This window comes from Laetiporus sulphureus (assembly GCF_001632365.1).
Source record: "Laetiporus sulphureus 93-53 unplaced genomic scaffold LAESUscaffold_51, whole genome shotgun sequence".
In the NCBI taxonomy this organism is placed as follows: Eukaryota; Fungi; Basidiomycota; class Agaricomycetes; order Polyporales; family Laetiporaceae; genus Laetiporus; species Laetiporus sulphureus.
Genome location: NW_024468560.1, coordinates 184,428 through 200,046, shown reverse-complemented (window position 1 = coordinate 200,046; position 15,619 = coordinate 184,428). Strand labels below are relative to the sequence as shown.

General features: G+C 52.5%; 3 protein-coding genes across 3 annotated transcripts; 1 reads left to right on the top strand and 2 right to left on the bottom strand.

Moving 5' to 3' along the window:
- Positions 1-3,497: 3,497 nt before the first annotated feature.
- LAESUDRAFT_717061 (Nucleotidylyl transferase) lies at positions 3,498-5,047 on the top strand (the record flags this gene model as incomplete). The annotated part of the gene is made up of 5 exons (XM_040907295.1): positions 3,498-3,531; positions 3,949-4,034; positions 4,060-4,194; positions 4,256-4,751; positions 4,908-5,047. 5 exons carry the CDS (start codon positions 3,498-3,500, stop codon positions 5,045-5,047), a joined length of 891 nt encoding a protein of 296 aa, XP_040759907.1.
- Positions 5,039-7,497, bottom strand: LAESUDRAFT_738885 (aspartate aminotransferase; the record flags this gene model as incomplete). The annotated part of the gene is made up of 7 exons (XM_040910943.1): positions 5,039-5,051; positions 5,782-5,951; positions 6,061-6,213; positions 6,276-6,613; positions 6,700-6,955; positions 7,098-7,150; positions 7,422-7,497. The coding sequence occupies 7 exons, from the start codon at positions 7,495-7,497 to the stop codon at positions 5,039-5,041; spliced, it is 1,059 nt and encodes a 352-aa protein (XP_040759906.1).
- On the bottom strand, positions 7,472-15,570 carry LAESUDRAFT_738884 (P-loop containing nucleoside triphosphate hydrolase protein; the record flags this gene model as incomplete). Its single annotated transcript, XM_040910942.1, has 7 exons — positions 7,472-7,690; positions 14,208-14,242; positions 14,358-14,444; positions 14,495-14,592; positions 14,649-14,789; positions 14,842-14,993; positions 15,079-15,570. 7 exons carry the CDS (start codon positions 15,568-15,570, stop codon positions 7,472-7,474), a joined length of 1,224 nt encoding a protein of 407 aa, XP_040759905.1.
- Positions 15,571-15,619: the final 49 nt, after the last annotated feature.

Genomic DNA, 15,619 nt, shown 5'->3' with positions numbered 1-15,619 from the left:
GAGATCGCTGGGGAACAGGTGCAGAATGACTGTATGCGGTTGTAGGTGCCTTGCAAGAGTGAGGGGCTTGGGTGGCCGATGGAGAGTACACAATCGCAGGAGGGCTGTAGTGTGACTTAGAATGCTTCGATGAAGTGGCATAGACAATTGCTGGTGGGTGGTATGTATAGGGCAAGTGAGATTGTGCTGTTACAGAGCGTGCACTAGAGACATAGGAGGTTGGCAGGACATATGGGAGGGAGGGAGACCATGAGTGAGAATACACCATCGGTAGCAGACCGACCGGGAGAGGGACTCGTGTCTGATCGAAAGCACACATTGGCGATGGGGCCATCACACCTTTGCTGGGAGCCATTGTGAGACGGCGAGCGCGACGCCAATTGGAGAGCATTCGGAATTTGCTGTGGCAGAGGAGGGAGTTCGCCCTGCAGCGACAACGATCCTGGTGCACCCGCTAGAGATTGCGAATGCGATCTAGAATCAGACGGGGAGTTGTGAGACGGGCTTTGCGCTGCCTGTGGGCCTTCACACGTGGGCTGCTGGGCCTCGCTCTCCTGACAGGATGCAAGAATTATAATATTTTCTGAAGAGTGAGGAGGTGTGTAGGGATCCTCTCCTTGCGGTGGATTGGAAGGATGACTCGCGTCGTATGAGAGGAATTTTGTGTGAAGGATACCTGAGTCTTTGACGTTTTGCTCTGGTGATCCTGTACATGTGAATTCGATTTCGAACGTCCATGTGCGGCAACATATGTCTTTGATCCCGTCCGCGAGTGAGAGCCCTCGTAGTTCATAGATATGGATATATCTGACTTGTCACCCCCGTAATGTAAGACCATCCATGGTGGCAACCAGTGGCTGCTTTCGTCATCAGAATCTGGCCCATAGGGCCATGGCTAGGTGCGTCCGAGTCATCGAGGATAGACAGTGGATGTGACGGTGAAAGGAACTCTGCACTCGCACCATTTGGCAAGTGGGCATTGACCCATCAAGCAGTGTGTTCCTGGGCAGTCAGGTACCCCCGAACAGTGTCTGAAGAAGCGGTGCATTCGGGCATGGCAGAGAGCACACTGGGAGTGGTTCCGGCGGTTGGGCGATGTCAACGGACAGAAGAGAAGAGGGTATCTGCTTCGCAAGGTACTCTATATTGTTCAAAGCAAATGGACCGTGACAGCCATGGATGTCCGAATGACCTGAGAAAAATACAGCAAAACCTAGCATGACGTGTATTAGGCCGAGATATGCACTAAATGTGAGAAAGACTCCGGCGGGTAGATCCAGGTTATGGAGGAAAACGACATGTTGGAGGCGAGGCAAAGGAATGATGGTCAGAGGCTTGATTCCGTCTCTCACGTGCCTGGCCTTGCGTTCCATTGTGCCAGATTCGCCAACCGCGTGCCCTTTGCAACCTGCGACCACAAAGTATCTTGTCTGCTGCTACACTGCACCTGCTTGCTCGGAAGATTCTAGCCTGCTCGGAGTCCATATGCTCGGATACTCGTCTCCCGGTCACTCAAACTTAGCTCTTGCAGAAACGCCCAATCACCAGCTTGACAATACTATAATTACAGTGCAATGTTCGTAGCTTGCTAAAAGAGTATGAGTAATGGTGAGGCATCAATATGACATAAACTATGGACCCTATGACTTTTTGAGTTCTTCGAGACGCACTGGGACCAGGCCAGGCTTCGGCGGATTGTTTGTACTTCCAGGCATACATACTGCATAGTTCCAAGCCTGATGCAAAATATCATCAAAATTTAGAAACGATGGCCGGTTCACTACAGGCGAGGAACTTACTGCATATGTCGCAGAGACCTTGGCCAGCCACCGGCCTACCTCACCATCTCTTTCCTCTCCTGGAGCCTCAAAGAAGACATACGCAGTGACATCCTTCTTGCCGGCACAAGGTCCAAGGCCAAGCTTTTCCAATAATCGTAATGCATGGCATGACTTGGATCACAGTGTTAGATTTCCCGACGCTAAGCATGGGCAGCTCCAACAAGCAGAAAGCCGTGCTCTTAGAAATGTCCACGTGACTAGAATGACCTGCTTGCCTCAAATCAGCACAAAAAAAGCTGATTCTGCAGAGAGCATACCGGAATGACACAATGCACGGAGGCTGATAGATGTTTGCATCGCTCCAGTACCATCTAACGGAGACACAACATTGGCCTGCCACACATCCGTAGCTGTCCTCGCAGAAGTTCCGGATACGAACAAATTGACCCTCCAGGTGTCTGCCCACAGGACATTCTCTACAATCTCCTTCACGAGCATCTTTGCTCTCGCCGAGGAAGCCCCCATGATGGCAGTGGGCGAGACGGGCGTTGGTACAAATATCGGTACTGCGCTGCTGCCTATATTGCCACCAGCTGACCCTGGAGGCCTCAATGGTGTGCAGAGCGGCAAGAGACAGCATGAGGACCTGAGTCTGGAACAAGATCAGACTGAGCGGCAGATATGATGATGGGCGAGTTGCACATCCAAGTGTACATGTATAAGCGGGCGACCTTGCGCGCGATGCTCCCAGCCTGCGCCCCGTTCAGATTCAGACACTGCGGGAGAAGGGCCGAAAAGGAAGCCGTCCCTGGGGCACGTCGCGCGTCGACTATGAGGCTTGAGCATAGTTTCAGCGGCGATGTCGTCAATCAATCGCAAGTGGATAGCGTTGAGGAAGTGATGCAGGGGCAGACAGAGTGGCTTGCATGGGAAGAGGATGGTTGATGAGAATGCAGATGAAAAGTTGCGGGGTACGTGACTAAGACATTCGGTGCACAGTGTGAGTTGGTCAGCACATTTGGCGGAACATGGGTAGATCCCAGATGGGATGAAGCTTATGGGTCTGATGACTGCGGGTTGATATGGATTAGCATGTGAAGCATTGTATAGGAAAGACGGCGGATTCAAGATAACTCGAGCTAAGGTGGCCTTTTGGAGTGGCACATTCTGCATTCATACTTGTAGGCCACACTGACGGGACACTGTCAGGCACTGATGCGCCTTTCACCAATCACTACAGTTCCAAACACCTCATACCACAATATACAGGTGAGGACGTCCAACGTTGGAGCCTCAATATAAATGTGCAGTCGTGCTATCATGCACTGTCATCACAGTCTGGAGGAAAAGTACATCATGCGTTGACATCGCAACGACAAGAAACGGCACTGATGTATTGACACATCGAGGAGATGGTGAGCTGACGATGCCACGAAAACCCCGTGAGCACCAGAGCAGAGATCCACCCTGAATGCCGACAGCTTGAAGGTAACATGTGAATGGACAGGGATAGTAGATCCTTTCATTCCCTAACGGAGTTGACATAGGCACAGACAAAAAGATCGCATTTCGAATGCATTTGTTGGCATCTATCACTTCCTCGGAGGCAGTGGACTGCGAACACCACATGCATCGTGATAGCAATTCTGGAAAAGTGTTCAATCAAGGAAGGAACTCACAAGCTGACCCAATGAGTTGCAATGCAGTCAAAGCAGCATGTCCGTCGGAATTTTAGTCGGTGGAACTGAAAGTAAAGACATATAGCACAGACACATCCTTTGAGATATGAGAAACTACTGACGCAGAACCTGCACAGATATGACCCGTAGTTCCGGGGGCAGATCTCCATAGTCATTCTGGAGCAGGGTGCATCGAACAGTGCAGCCAGGAGGATGAGAGAAGTTTTGCTTGCGTCGTACCCAAGCAAAATCTACGAAGAGTCACGTGACCACGGAGAGCTCGGGCTTTCCCCAATTGGAAGCCGGCCTGTATGGCAGCTAGAGAGGGCTTGAGCTCGGCGCTCGGCCGGGCTCAGCTTGGCCGAGCTTGGGCTCAAAAGCGCGGCCTTGGACAACCTGGGTGAAGACTTAGTATGTTATCACTACCAATAAGTATCATCGTTTCCAATCCGATGATGACCGCGCATGATTATTGACCCTCCCAACAGATGTTCACGCATTCCTCGACAACCTCAAAGCACCACTCGAACTCGTCGCCTACCGCACAAGATTCTACCAACTTGTCCTCTTGACCGTCTTCAAATCACTTCGTCACGGAGCACGACGCCAAGAAGGCCGATGCGGAGGTTGTGAAGCAGGTAGAGAGCCCCTTGCTGAGTGGTTCGCTCTACCCGGGTCTGCAAGCGCTGGATGAGCACCTCGGCTGTGACTTTCAATTCGGTGGTGTCGACCAGGTACATGGTCTCTTCCTCCTCACGTTGTCCAACCGCGGCTATAATGCGTGTTCCGCCACAGCGCAAGATCTTCACCTTCGCCGAGCTCTACCTCCCATGCCTCAGCTACGCGAAGCGTGCGCACCTCATGAACCCGATGGTGCCAGGCCTCGGCGGGGGCAAGATGTCCTCCTCGGACCCCGACTCAAAAATCGACTTCCTCGACGTGCCCGACGTCGTGTGGTGCAAGATCAAGAAGGCCTTCTGCGAGGAGGGCAACGCGGCAGACAACGGCGTGCTCGCGTTCGTGAAGGCTGTGCTCATACCGATCAGCGAGATGCACCTCGAGCACATTCATGGCGACACCGGTGCAGACGCGGACGAAGGCATGGAGGCGCTCGGCAACCAGACGCACTTCGCGCTCCCTGGTGCGCCGGAGGGCACCGTGTTTAGCGTCTTTAGGAAGGAGGAGTACGGAGGCTCGTTGCACTGCCAGAACTTTTCGCAGCTCGAGCAGGAGTTTCCGGAGAAGAAGGTACACCTGAAGGATTGTGAAGACGGCGGTGGCAGATGCGATCGTGCGCCTGCTCGAGCCTGTTCAGAAGACCTTTAGGGAGAGTGAGGAGTGGCGAAAGGTCGAGCAGTTGGCTTACCCCGATCTAACGTGAAGCCGGATAAGAAGAAAAAGAAGGTATGCACTTCAGAAGGACCCAGATGAGACACCATTGCCATAGGAAAAAGTGTACCATCCGCCTCCACGCGCAAGGGCAAGAATGCACAGCCCGCTGCGGAAGAGAATGTGGATGGCGTGGCGCCACCCGGAGCGGCTCATTCTGCAGTAGAAGCTGCGAAACAGGAGGAGGCATCATCCTGAGAAGCTGTCCCTCTTCTGGTCATAATAAGGATGTAGTCGTTGTATCTTTGTGTCAGACCATATATCCCAGAACGCTACAGTCACTCGAATTCACTAGAAGAATGCGTGTTCTAGTATTACATTGATGTTGAACGCATGGAGACAAGCGACATAATGTTCCAAGATCCATAGATGTGCACCTTGTCAATCAGCGTCCCCGTGTAACTGCCGCAGAACAGCCCTCGGCACTGCCGCGGATGGACATTGCGTGTCCGAAACACGTTCGGGCCTGATATCCACTGCCGCCGGATCAGCCGGAACCTGCCGGCTGATCATGATTGGCTCTGCGCAGCTTACCAATGACCAGCCCCGCGGCCAATGACCTCTGGCGTCCAATTCACCCAAAACGTCCCCCCACACCAAGCAAGGCACATGGGATCACCTCACATGATAGCCCGTTCCCGCATGCCCTCCGTGAGTCTCCAGGTGCAGCTCCCTCATCGTAACGTGGTCTAGCTGCTCCGTGCTTCCACAAGACGTACACCGTGGACTCCACTCTGGAGAATTAGCACTCGGGCTGAATCGAAGCCTCGGCCCACGAATGGCAAGCCTGTCCGCTGATGCTCCAATGCACGTGCCCATCACCATGTGCACCATGGCCCAGTGTATTCGGGCAATGATCCTCCCAACGTGGTAGCCACACGTCTTCCAACATGCTTGCATGCCAACGCCCCGGACGAATGCCGAAAACTCACCTGAACATGCCAATCTGGTTCACGATGTGATCCCAGTTGCCCAGCGTCTTGAGCTCTTCAGTCAACAGCCAGTGCAGCTCCTTTCGCATCGCGATGACACACTCCGCCATCGTCTTGATATCGCGTTTCCACTCTTCAAACAGCTTTGCATTATTCATGATGAGCGCCATCTGCTCATGTCGCACGAACAGTGGAGTGACAAGTTACGATATCGCACGGCATCCCCACATGACAATGTCAGCAAGCTCAAACGCCCACAAAGAATTAAAAACGTCGCACCAGGCGGGCACCGTGCGCGGGTGGGCTGCTAATCTCGCTTCGCGTCAGAACTGACAGCTGACTCTTGATTCGAAGCGCAGCTTCTGGTGTCGGCGAAATAATGTGCAGTGTGCCTACACGTTCCCCATACAGTCCAGCATTCTTCGCGAAACTCTGCCAAAAGCGAGACGCCGTCATAAGCTCGCCAGACTTCTCCGCATACATGCGCAACATACCTGGCAGACCAACATCGGCACACCCCTGCTAACAAACTCCCGAATCGCCCAAGCGTCCCGATCCAGGTTACCGCTGGCAAAGCGTTGGTATGTGCAGTCGAAGAACGCATAGTGGCCTCGCTCCAGCACAGCGTCCACGATCAAACCCCACTGCACTCGTGTGGGATCCACACCAGTAGGATTATGAGCACACGCGTGGAGGACAAACACCGACTTCGGTGGTGCAGTCCGGACCGTCGTGAGGAAGGCGTCGAACGCAAGGCCGATCGTCGAGGGGTCGTAATACGGATATGTGAGCGGCGCAATGCCGACACCCTTGAAAATTTGGAAATGGTTCACTAAATGATTCCGATAAGCACACGCGCAGACGTAAAAAGATACACATAGGTGAGCTCAGAATACGTAATTGAAAGGATGCACCCACCCCATGTGGGATCGCTCAGGTATGCGGCCTTCGGCGTGCCCTCCACCCAGTGGTAGAACCGGCTCAAGAACAGTGCTCCAAGATGGTTGGCGCCCGTCCCCGATATCGTCTGCACACTCGAGACACGGTTCTCCATGATGGCAGGCGAGTTGGGGCCCAGCACTAGTCGTGCAGCGGCATTCGTGAATTCTGGGAGACCGGTGATCGGCAAGTATTCGTGGTCCAAGTTTGGATCATTCAAGAGCATCTCCATCGCCTACAGGCACCGCAGCAATACGTTAGTCGCCGAGCCAAAGCAGCAGGTCATGAGGTTGAGAAGGTGTGACGGCAATGATGTGGAGTGTGAAGGGGAAATGAACGGAGAGCTTAGTGGATGGGATGGTGAGAGCATGACCCACCTTCTTTATGACAGGCAGAATCCATGGCTTCTCATTCGAGGAGGTCGACTTGCCTGTGAGATCTCCCGTGGATAGTTCAGCGAAAGAGCATTCGTGTTGCTTCTGCCGCTCAAAGACGGCCACCCCGACTCCTCCTCAGAGGTGCATAGACACACGATGAGCAACGCGGCTCATGACCAGGCTAAATTGACCGACAAGAAGAGCCAAAGGCAGCTGAAGACAATGTGCAGATCACGGTGGCAGTTGATCAAGGATAGCTGCCCAAAATGAAAATAATTATTGAGCCACAATTTGCTCAAGCCTGCAACTTCATGCACAGCTCACCCAATTTTGCAGTGTGCTCTCCCACTGTGCTACCATACACCGCGACTCCATCAGGAATGATCCATAGCTCCGGCATGCCTTTCAGCGCATGTGTACGTCGATCGGCGTCGACCGCTCGCGGGCCCACGCAAGGGCAGCTGGTGGGTGGGCTCAACCTCGGCGACTGGCAGTACGAGCTCAGCGTGCAGATCGTGGATGTGTGTGTGAGCACGCGCGATCGCTACGGCGGGCTCATCGAGATGGGTGAGCTTATACACCTCATGAGCAAGCTGCGTGGCGTGAGCGGCGGCGAGATTACGGAAGAGGACATCATAAGGAGCATCAACACACTGAGGCCCCTTGCCGCGGGATAGGACGTCACCGATGTGGGAGGGGAGAAGAAGATGGTGTGGGGCATGTCGAAGCAGCTGGATGCTAACCAAGCGATCGTGCTGCATTGCTCAGGAAGAGGGTGGGCGGGTGTCGGATGAGCTCCTGGTCAAGCGTAAGGGCTGGACAATGGAGCGTGCTCGGACTGCAAGACTGCATTAGACAATTTGCTGCTCCGTGACGGCCTCTGTTGGCTCGATGAGCAAGATGAGGTCGATGGAGTGCCTATCGGGTGCCATCAGCGATGCATTGGGACGAGCGAGCCTAGTCCTGAAGACGAAGGCGATGCCGGGCTCTCACAAATTGCGACATCTTAATTGCGAAAACATTTGCCTGTTTACGGCCCTACTAATACCGTTTCACCGGTACGCGTTGGGCACGAGGTTATTTTTGGCGCTTGAAGTCGACTGGCCAATCGAACGAACTCGAAGCTAAATTCACAAGTCAAATATCCCGCTCATACATCATGCGAAGCCTGGTCGACTTCAGAATCTCGTCTCGATTCTGCGTTGTCCCTGGGCTACTACTACTATTGATCATGCAAAACTGGGTGTCAGTGCTGCTCTGTCCATAGAAACCCTCCCTACACTTGTTCCCCAGTTGGCAGTGCTAGCCGTTAGCTTTATACGTCATGGCCTAAGGCGTTCATCGATGGCTTCTTGAACACACGTGCATGGCATAAATGGCGTTCTCGACAGCTACAGCTGACAAGTACGCCGCTTACTGGTGATCTGGCACATCTCACTGACACTTCAAAGCTTCAATGTGCAATGGCCGACGAGACTCGGTCATGGCGCAGGATGCAATGGACGAGGAAACCGAGCAGCAGTCTGTACATCGATGATGTCACCGATCTTGGAGGATCTCACAGACTACTTGTACAAACATCACACGTGCCAGGTTGATTTCATCTGCGGCCATCCCACCTATGATAAGACATTCTGACTGTTTTCACCCCATTGTCCATCCCATCTTCCAGCTTTTCCTCTTTCTCGCAACTGACAGCTGCCGCACGGTGTAACGTCACTGGTCGTGATATAATATCAGTGAGACGGCATTCAGCCTCACGCTCTTCTTCGAGTTTGTTATCAAAGGCATCGCAGACCGGTCTGTATTCAGACCGAATGCATGTGTGCGGAGCATCCGGAACCTCCTTGTGATGGCTGGTCTCCTCACAAACGTCATCACTGGACTGATCTTCAAGCTTCATTGGCGGCCTCAGTGTCACTCGTGCCCTTCGACTCGTAATGCTGATTGACCAAATGCATACTACCTTCGAGTCTCTCATAATTTCCGGTGTCTCCCATGTCCTTGACACATGGTAAGTCAATGTATCGATGAATACAGCAACATGATCTACGGCAATTGGATTTCTCGTTCCGAGGGTCTGACGGACCCTTTTCCAATGACCTTCTCCATCAATTACATCCTCGTTCGATATCTTTCCGAGCGTCTCTGTTCATCCTCTTCGAGATCGTCTCGCTCAAAGGGTGGATTGATGTCACGACGGCTGCAGTCAGTCTCCTGGGGAAAGGACGACAACCTCAGATGAACGTCACACAGTTCAACTCAATCTTCTTCCTTATTTACAACTTGTTGGGTGGAGCCATCATTCTGACTCCTTTTGTCAGGTGAGTCAGGTTGGTACTAGTTTGTTCGTGTGTGAGTGGCGGCCTCTCCAATCGGAGCTGGGTTGACGTACGATTAGCATTTAATATGATAACAGGAGCTCTCGTAATGGAAGTCGTTTGCGATGTGAACGCTTCTACGAATGCATGAGCTGCTCCGCCGACTGCTTTTGTTGGCTCTTATATGTTAGTGTTTGTTATTTTACGTCTGAGGTAAGGCATCTATCTACTTGGAAAAAGATGCGACTGAAAATGACTAAGTGACTGTCTTGTATAAGAACTGGCGGTAACATCTCAATCTTCCGAGCAGCTGCTCATTCCGAACTCATGGTCCGCCGTTCACGCACGCATTCCAATGTGCGTACATGCACTGTGCCTGAAGTCCAGTGAGATCATTTCGGATCTAGCTAACCTTTTCTATAGCCAATTCCACCATGCCCAGTGTGGTACTGCGAAGTATGCTTCTGATGGACTGACGAACGGCGTTCGCACCATGTTCAATGACATCACACTAATGTCATTGTTGTACGCTATCGCGACATTCCCCACCCAACATATATCAACCGAATGGGGACATCACGTGTCTTCCAGTGTCATCGTTGTGGTGCTACTTTTAAGTATCCTCGTCTAATCAAAGTAACTGCTTCTTTGTACTGTGAGCTTTACCATGTACTGATCTTACACCATATCACAGCACCATGTACATGTGTGCCCCACACTGGGGAATCAGGTGGACATTGAATCATTAACCACTGGGTTCCCGCCGCCATCGCCTCCGCCGCCTCCCAGTGCAGGTGCTGCGGCAGCAGCCTAAAAGCCAAGTGGGACCTAGGCGACCATGTCCTCGAGGAGTGTTGCAAAAAGCGAAATGACGAACTGGACAGGTACGCATAGTCGGTAACGACTACCGCTGCGCGCCGTCAATATCATCCGCATATCATACAGAATGTCGCAGCGAAAAAAAATCGAGTACCCAGTGTGTAGAATGAGCATGAGTTAAGTCTGGATGAATGTGAGATGTATAGCGTTGGTGTTCAGCCACACCTGCGCAATCAGCAATGGCAGTTGGGAAAAAAATAAGAACGGATCACCGTCAGCCCATCGTCCACACTGTAACCAGAGGTCAACAGGCAAACTTCAGTCGTACCATCGAGTTGGAAGATATAGTCAAACTAGCAGATATTGATCAACACGCGTCACTGTATAGAACATGACATAAGCCCATCACTGCATATCAGACATCGCGATGCTCATCAGCGTCGACCGGAAACATATTACAGAGAGAGCCGCCTGTGTGTGACAAGCATAACGTTACGGCGTGAGCAAAGAGAGGCATTCCATGCTGAAGTGGCGAATGGCGAGTCGAGTGAGTACTCGACAACGGGTGCGCCCTGCCGAGCAAGCGCCCCCGCGTGCTCGACCTTAACATCGGCAAGACTGACGAGCGTGCGCCCCCAGGTGATCGCCATGCGCCAGTCCTCAGCGATGTCCGAAAAGCTGAAGGTCAGCCCGAGTCTGCCGGTCTGGCTCGGGAGGTTCTCGCTGCTCTCGAAAAGATCGAGTGTGGCGAGCCAGTAGTCATATGGCTCATTAGGCTCGCCTGGGAGCGCGAACCGTTTGTCGGGTTGATTGAGCGAGCCCATAATAGGTGAGTTCAGGTCGTTGACCTCAAGCAACCCGCCTTCAGACACCCTTCAAGACATTGTCGCTTTGTGCTCGAGCTATGCACCCACAGTCCCACAGTCAATATCGTTGCAAGCGCGGTGTTCAGGCACATACGTCACGACCACAATGCCTTTCGCCTTTGCCCACGCGAGAAGAGACCTGCTCCAGCTGTACATTGAGCTGCTCGGAGATAGACTTCAGAGGTGCGTCGAGATCCCCCCGGGCTGTTGATTGATTGATCCGCCGCAGCGAAGACGGTCCCTTATATGAAGAAACCTTTGGATTTTCAGAGGGATGGACGGATGGATGGAAGAAGACGTACATCAGTACACTGTAGGCTCACTGACAATTCCATGTGACAAGCAGAAGGCCACAATGGGAGCTTGGCGAACGAGGACGTAAGGGTGGAAGAGAATCCAGCGAATCGAGGTGGAGGGATCTGAAAGTAAATGGGAAGGGAAGACCCTATGCTCGCCTGATTGACCACCGCTTTGACCGTTGCCGAGTCAAGCAACGTCTTCAGGTCTGGAACCGTGAAGTTGCTGACGCCGATGCTGCTGGGGTAAAAGCGCAATGACCGTAAGCACTACCATGCATATTGTGGCCTTAGAGTTATATACGAGCTCACTTGGTAAGTCCTGCAGCCTGGATCGCCTCCATCTTCCTCGAGATGGTGGGGATGTCCGGAACTGCGAGGTCGGGTGCATGGATCAAGTACAGATCAACATAATCCACATCGAGCGCCAATCGCCGCTCTCATTGCGATGCAGTAAGAACATATCAGGTGCATTCACTTACAAATCCACAGCTGTTCGTGATAGATGTGTCAATGTCCACACGCCCGGAGTACTTCGTGGTGATGTAGACATCCTCGCGCTTGAGCCCCCTCGAACACAGTGTAGCACCAGCCTCAGACTCATTGCGGCATACCTGCGCAGTATCTAGGGCAATACTCTTGTCAGCATCTCGCACTGGGAGTCGAGCAGAATGCCACGGCTTACCGATATGGGTGAAATTGACGTCGAATGCTTGCGACACTCTATCGATGGTCATCTGCCCCTTTCCGAGTTTCCAGGTGCCGATCGCAATAGTCGTTCCTATCAAACAGACTCAGAAACGAATAACAGACAAGAATGCGCAAATCCTCAGCAGCTTACCGTCGTTCAGCTTGACATTCTCCCAAGACATCCTGCTAGCAGCGGCTGCGAATTCGACGTGGAGGGAGCAAGGATTGCAGACTCAGCACACCGCTCAATATATGACGAGCATCGAGATGCCACAGCCTGTTTCTTCTGTGAACTTTACTTGAATGAGGAACTGACACATCGTGGAACGACCGTGTGGCAAGCATCGTTAAGCAGGGCAATGATCAGCATTATGAAGGGTGGGAAGTCCAACTTGAATGCAAATGCAAGAGTGGCGAAGCAAGTGACAATACGGATGGTAACCGCGCATGCATAAATTGAGTTGTTGCGCATCTTCCACACGAGAACCGTGTATGGCGTGGACGGTATGGAGAGACCCGGCTCTGTCAATACAATATACGCAGCACCACGGGCAGCATCCGTCGTGCCCTCGACAGCGATACCGACGTTGGCACGGGACAACGCCGGCGCATCGTTCGCACCGTCGCCCGTCATGGCGACCAAATGTCCGAGGCCCTAAAGACCCTTAACGATCTCATATTTATGCTCGGAAAAGACACCAACGAAACCATCCGCGTCAAGGATTATCGCGTGGAGGGATGCATGCTTGCCTCCCAGCTCGGGGCCCTCCTTGAGTACCTTCGCAGGGTACATGTGCTCATGCAGTCCGAGACGGCGTCCAGTCTCCTTTGCGATTGCCAGCTGGTCACCATAACCATCTTGACCTTGACACCGAGGGCTATAGTGTCATCGATCACCTGCTTGGTATCCGAACGAGGCGGGTCGAAAACGGGAAGCAGACCGATGAGCTGGAGTCGTTGCCCTCAGCAGCCAGATCATCGCCGTCCAGCTTCTCGTACGCGACAGCCAAAGCACAGAGACCACGCTGCGCGAACTCCTTGACATTGACCTCGAGACAGTTCTCGATCTCCTCAGTCTTGTTGCATGTGCAGAGCTCAATGATGATACCGGTCATACCCTGCGTCGAGGCGCTTCAAGCGACTCGACTCCGTCTCAAGGTAAATGATCTCCGTGCGCTTGTCGACAGGATTAAACGGCTTAAGATTGTGAAGGTTGATATCGTCACGTGCACAGCTCAGGTCGCCAATTGCGCTGACGACACAAGCGTCGATAGTGTCCTGGTTATGGGAAGCGTAGGCGGAGAGGAGAATCACATCCTTAGCGGAGAATGGGCCGTAGGTACGAACGCTCTCGTGATCGATAGTGAGCTTGTTCGTAGTCGGCGTACCCGTCTTATCCAAGCAAAGAATGGTGACAGCGGCAAGCTCCTCAATGGCTGTGATAGTCGTGACGACGGCCTTGTACTTGGCGAGCTTCTGCGCACTGACAGCAAGGGTGACAGACAGGACAGTGGGCATGGCAATGGTGATACCACCGATCAGGAGCACAAGGACATCATTCAGGCCACGACGGTAGTTGGTAGCGGAAACCGGCGAACAGACAGATCTCGGCGAATACGAAGATACCGGTGGATACCAAGTACCGATCTGGATAAGGATCTTCTGCAAGTGGCCGGTCGTATCGTCGTCCTGGCCAACGAGTGAAGCGGCGCCACCGAAGGTGTTCGCACCGGTAGAAATGACTACACCTTCGGCTTCATTCTGTTTGCAGGTCTAAACCACTGTAGGTGACACATGAGCATCACGAACTGATAAGCTACCACGCGCATATACTCACGAGAAACATTGATTGCCAGTTTTCTTGCTCTGAGGGAGCGAATCGCCAGTAAGAGCAGATGGCTTCAATGTGACGGCAATCTGCAGGAACGATATCACCGATCTTTGAAGGGATCATATTACCAGGAACAAAGTCAGCCGACTCAATCCCGCGCCAGCTACCGTTACACTTGACCTTGGCCTTGGGCGCGAGTGAATCCATGAGAGCCTTGGCAGCATTATCGGTGTTGCGTTCCCCGTAGAAACCGACGGCCGAGTTGATGAAGAGCAGAGCGACGATACCGATGAGATCCTCCCATTCGAGTGGCCGGCGCTCACTGTTGGGAAGGACGATAGCGACGAGAGCAGCACCTCCATGACACAGGAAAGAGGGTTCCACTGCGACGCGTGTGAGCAGCACGTGAATTGACATAGGAAGTAGATAGTGCTTACCTGAAGAAATGCATTCTGCTCCTCCGCCTCGAGCGTCATGCGGGATATCCAGACCTCTGTAATGCGGAACATGAGTGAGAGTAGAAGCTGTAGTATATCAAAGACCTGACCGGCTGGCGACATCAGTTGCGATCAACTCTTCAACTTTGCCAGTGCACCCAAACGGGCACTTTGGCTCAACTGGCCATGCAAGGGGACCGCGGGGAATCTGAGAGTGCGCAAAACAATCGACAGTCTTCACAGTGCAAAAAAATGAGCAAAGCGTCTTCGGAATATGAAAAATCATCGCACCTTTGAGCATCATGGACGGTCCGGGTGAATATAATGATTGAGTTTTGTGCCAGGATGTTGGCCAAATATATGAAATGGACATCTTTCTGGACTAGCGGGATGAACAAATAGTATTGCAGTAATGTCGACACTGTAGAATACCTGAATGTCACCGTCAGAATTGCTCAAATGGAAGCTACGGTGAGAGACGTACTTTTCTGAGACTTCTATATGGACGGAATTGGACAAGCTCGCTCGCTGAAGCTTGGCAACCTTTGTGGTCATCGTTGCACAGAACAGGTATGTCGTACGTTCCCTCGGTATGACCTTTAATATGTTGTCAATGATAGGCCCGAAATCCAATGTCTAGCAATCTATTCGCTTCGTCCAAAACCTACTGGCAACAAGTCAACCTTACGCCAAAGGCAACGAGATATGCACAGATGCTCACCAGAAATTTCAGGCCTCTCAAACTGAATCCCTTAGTGTTCTCTAGGTGGTCATTCAGCCGTCCGGGAGTAGCAACCACGATATGCGGCCGTTTTGCTAGTGCGACCGATTGGGCCATCGTGTCCATCCCTCCCACAATAGTTGCACACCGCACCCCCATGGATGAACCGAGACCCTCAAACTGCTGCGAGATCTGGTAGGCAAGTTCCCTGGCGGGCGAAAGAACACACGCGAACAGACCCTTTGGATCCTCCCATAACTTTTGGAGGATAGGAAGTGCAAAAGCAGCTGTCTTTCCGGAGCTGGTAGATGCTACGCCAATGATGTCTCTGCCTTGACGAGCATGTGGAAGAGACTGGAGTTGAATATCCATAGGTGTATTGAAGTTCATTTGCTTGACGGCCTCCAGCAGCGGATCTATCAGCCCAAGCGACTCGAACGTTGGGGCAGGGTCTGAAGAAGAAGAAGTTGAGGCTTCATCTGGAGAAGGCATATTTACAATGGCAGAGGATACTCGGGAATGTGAAAGCACAACAAAAACT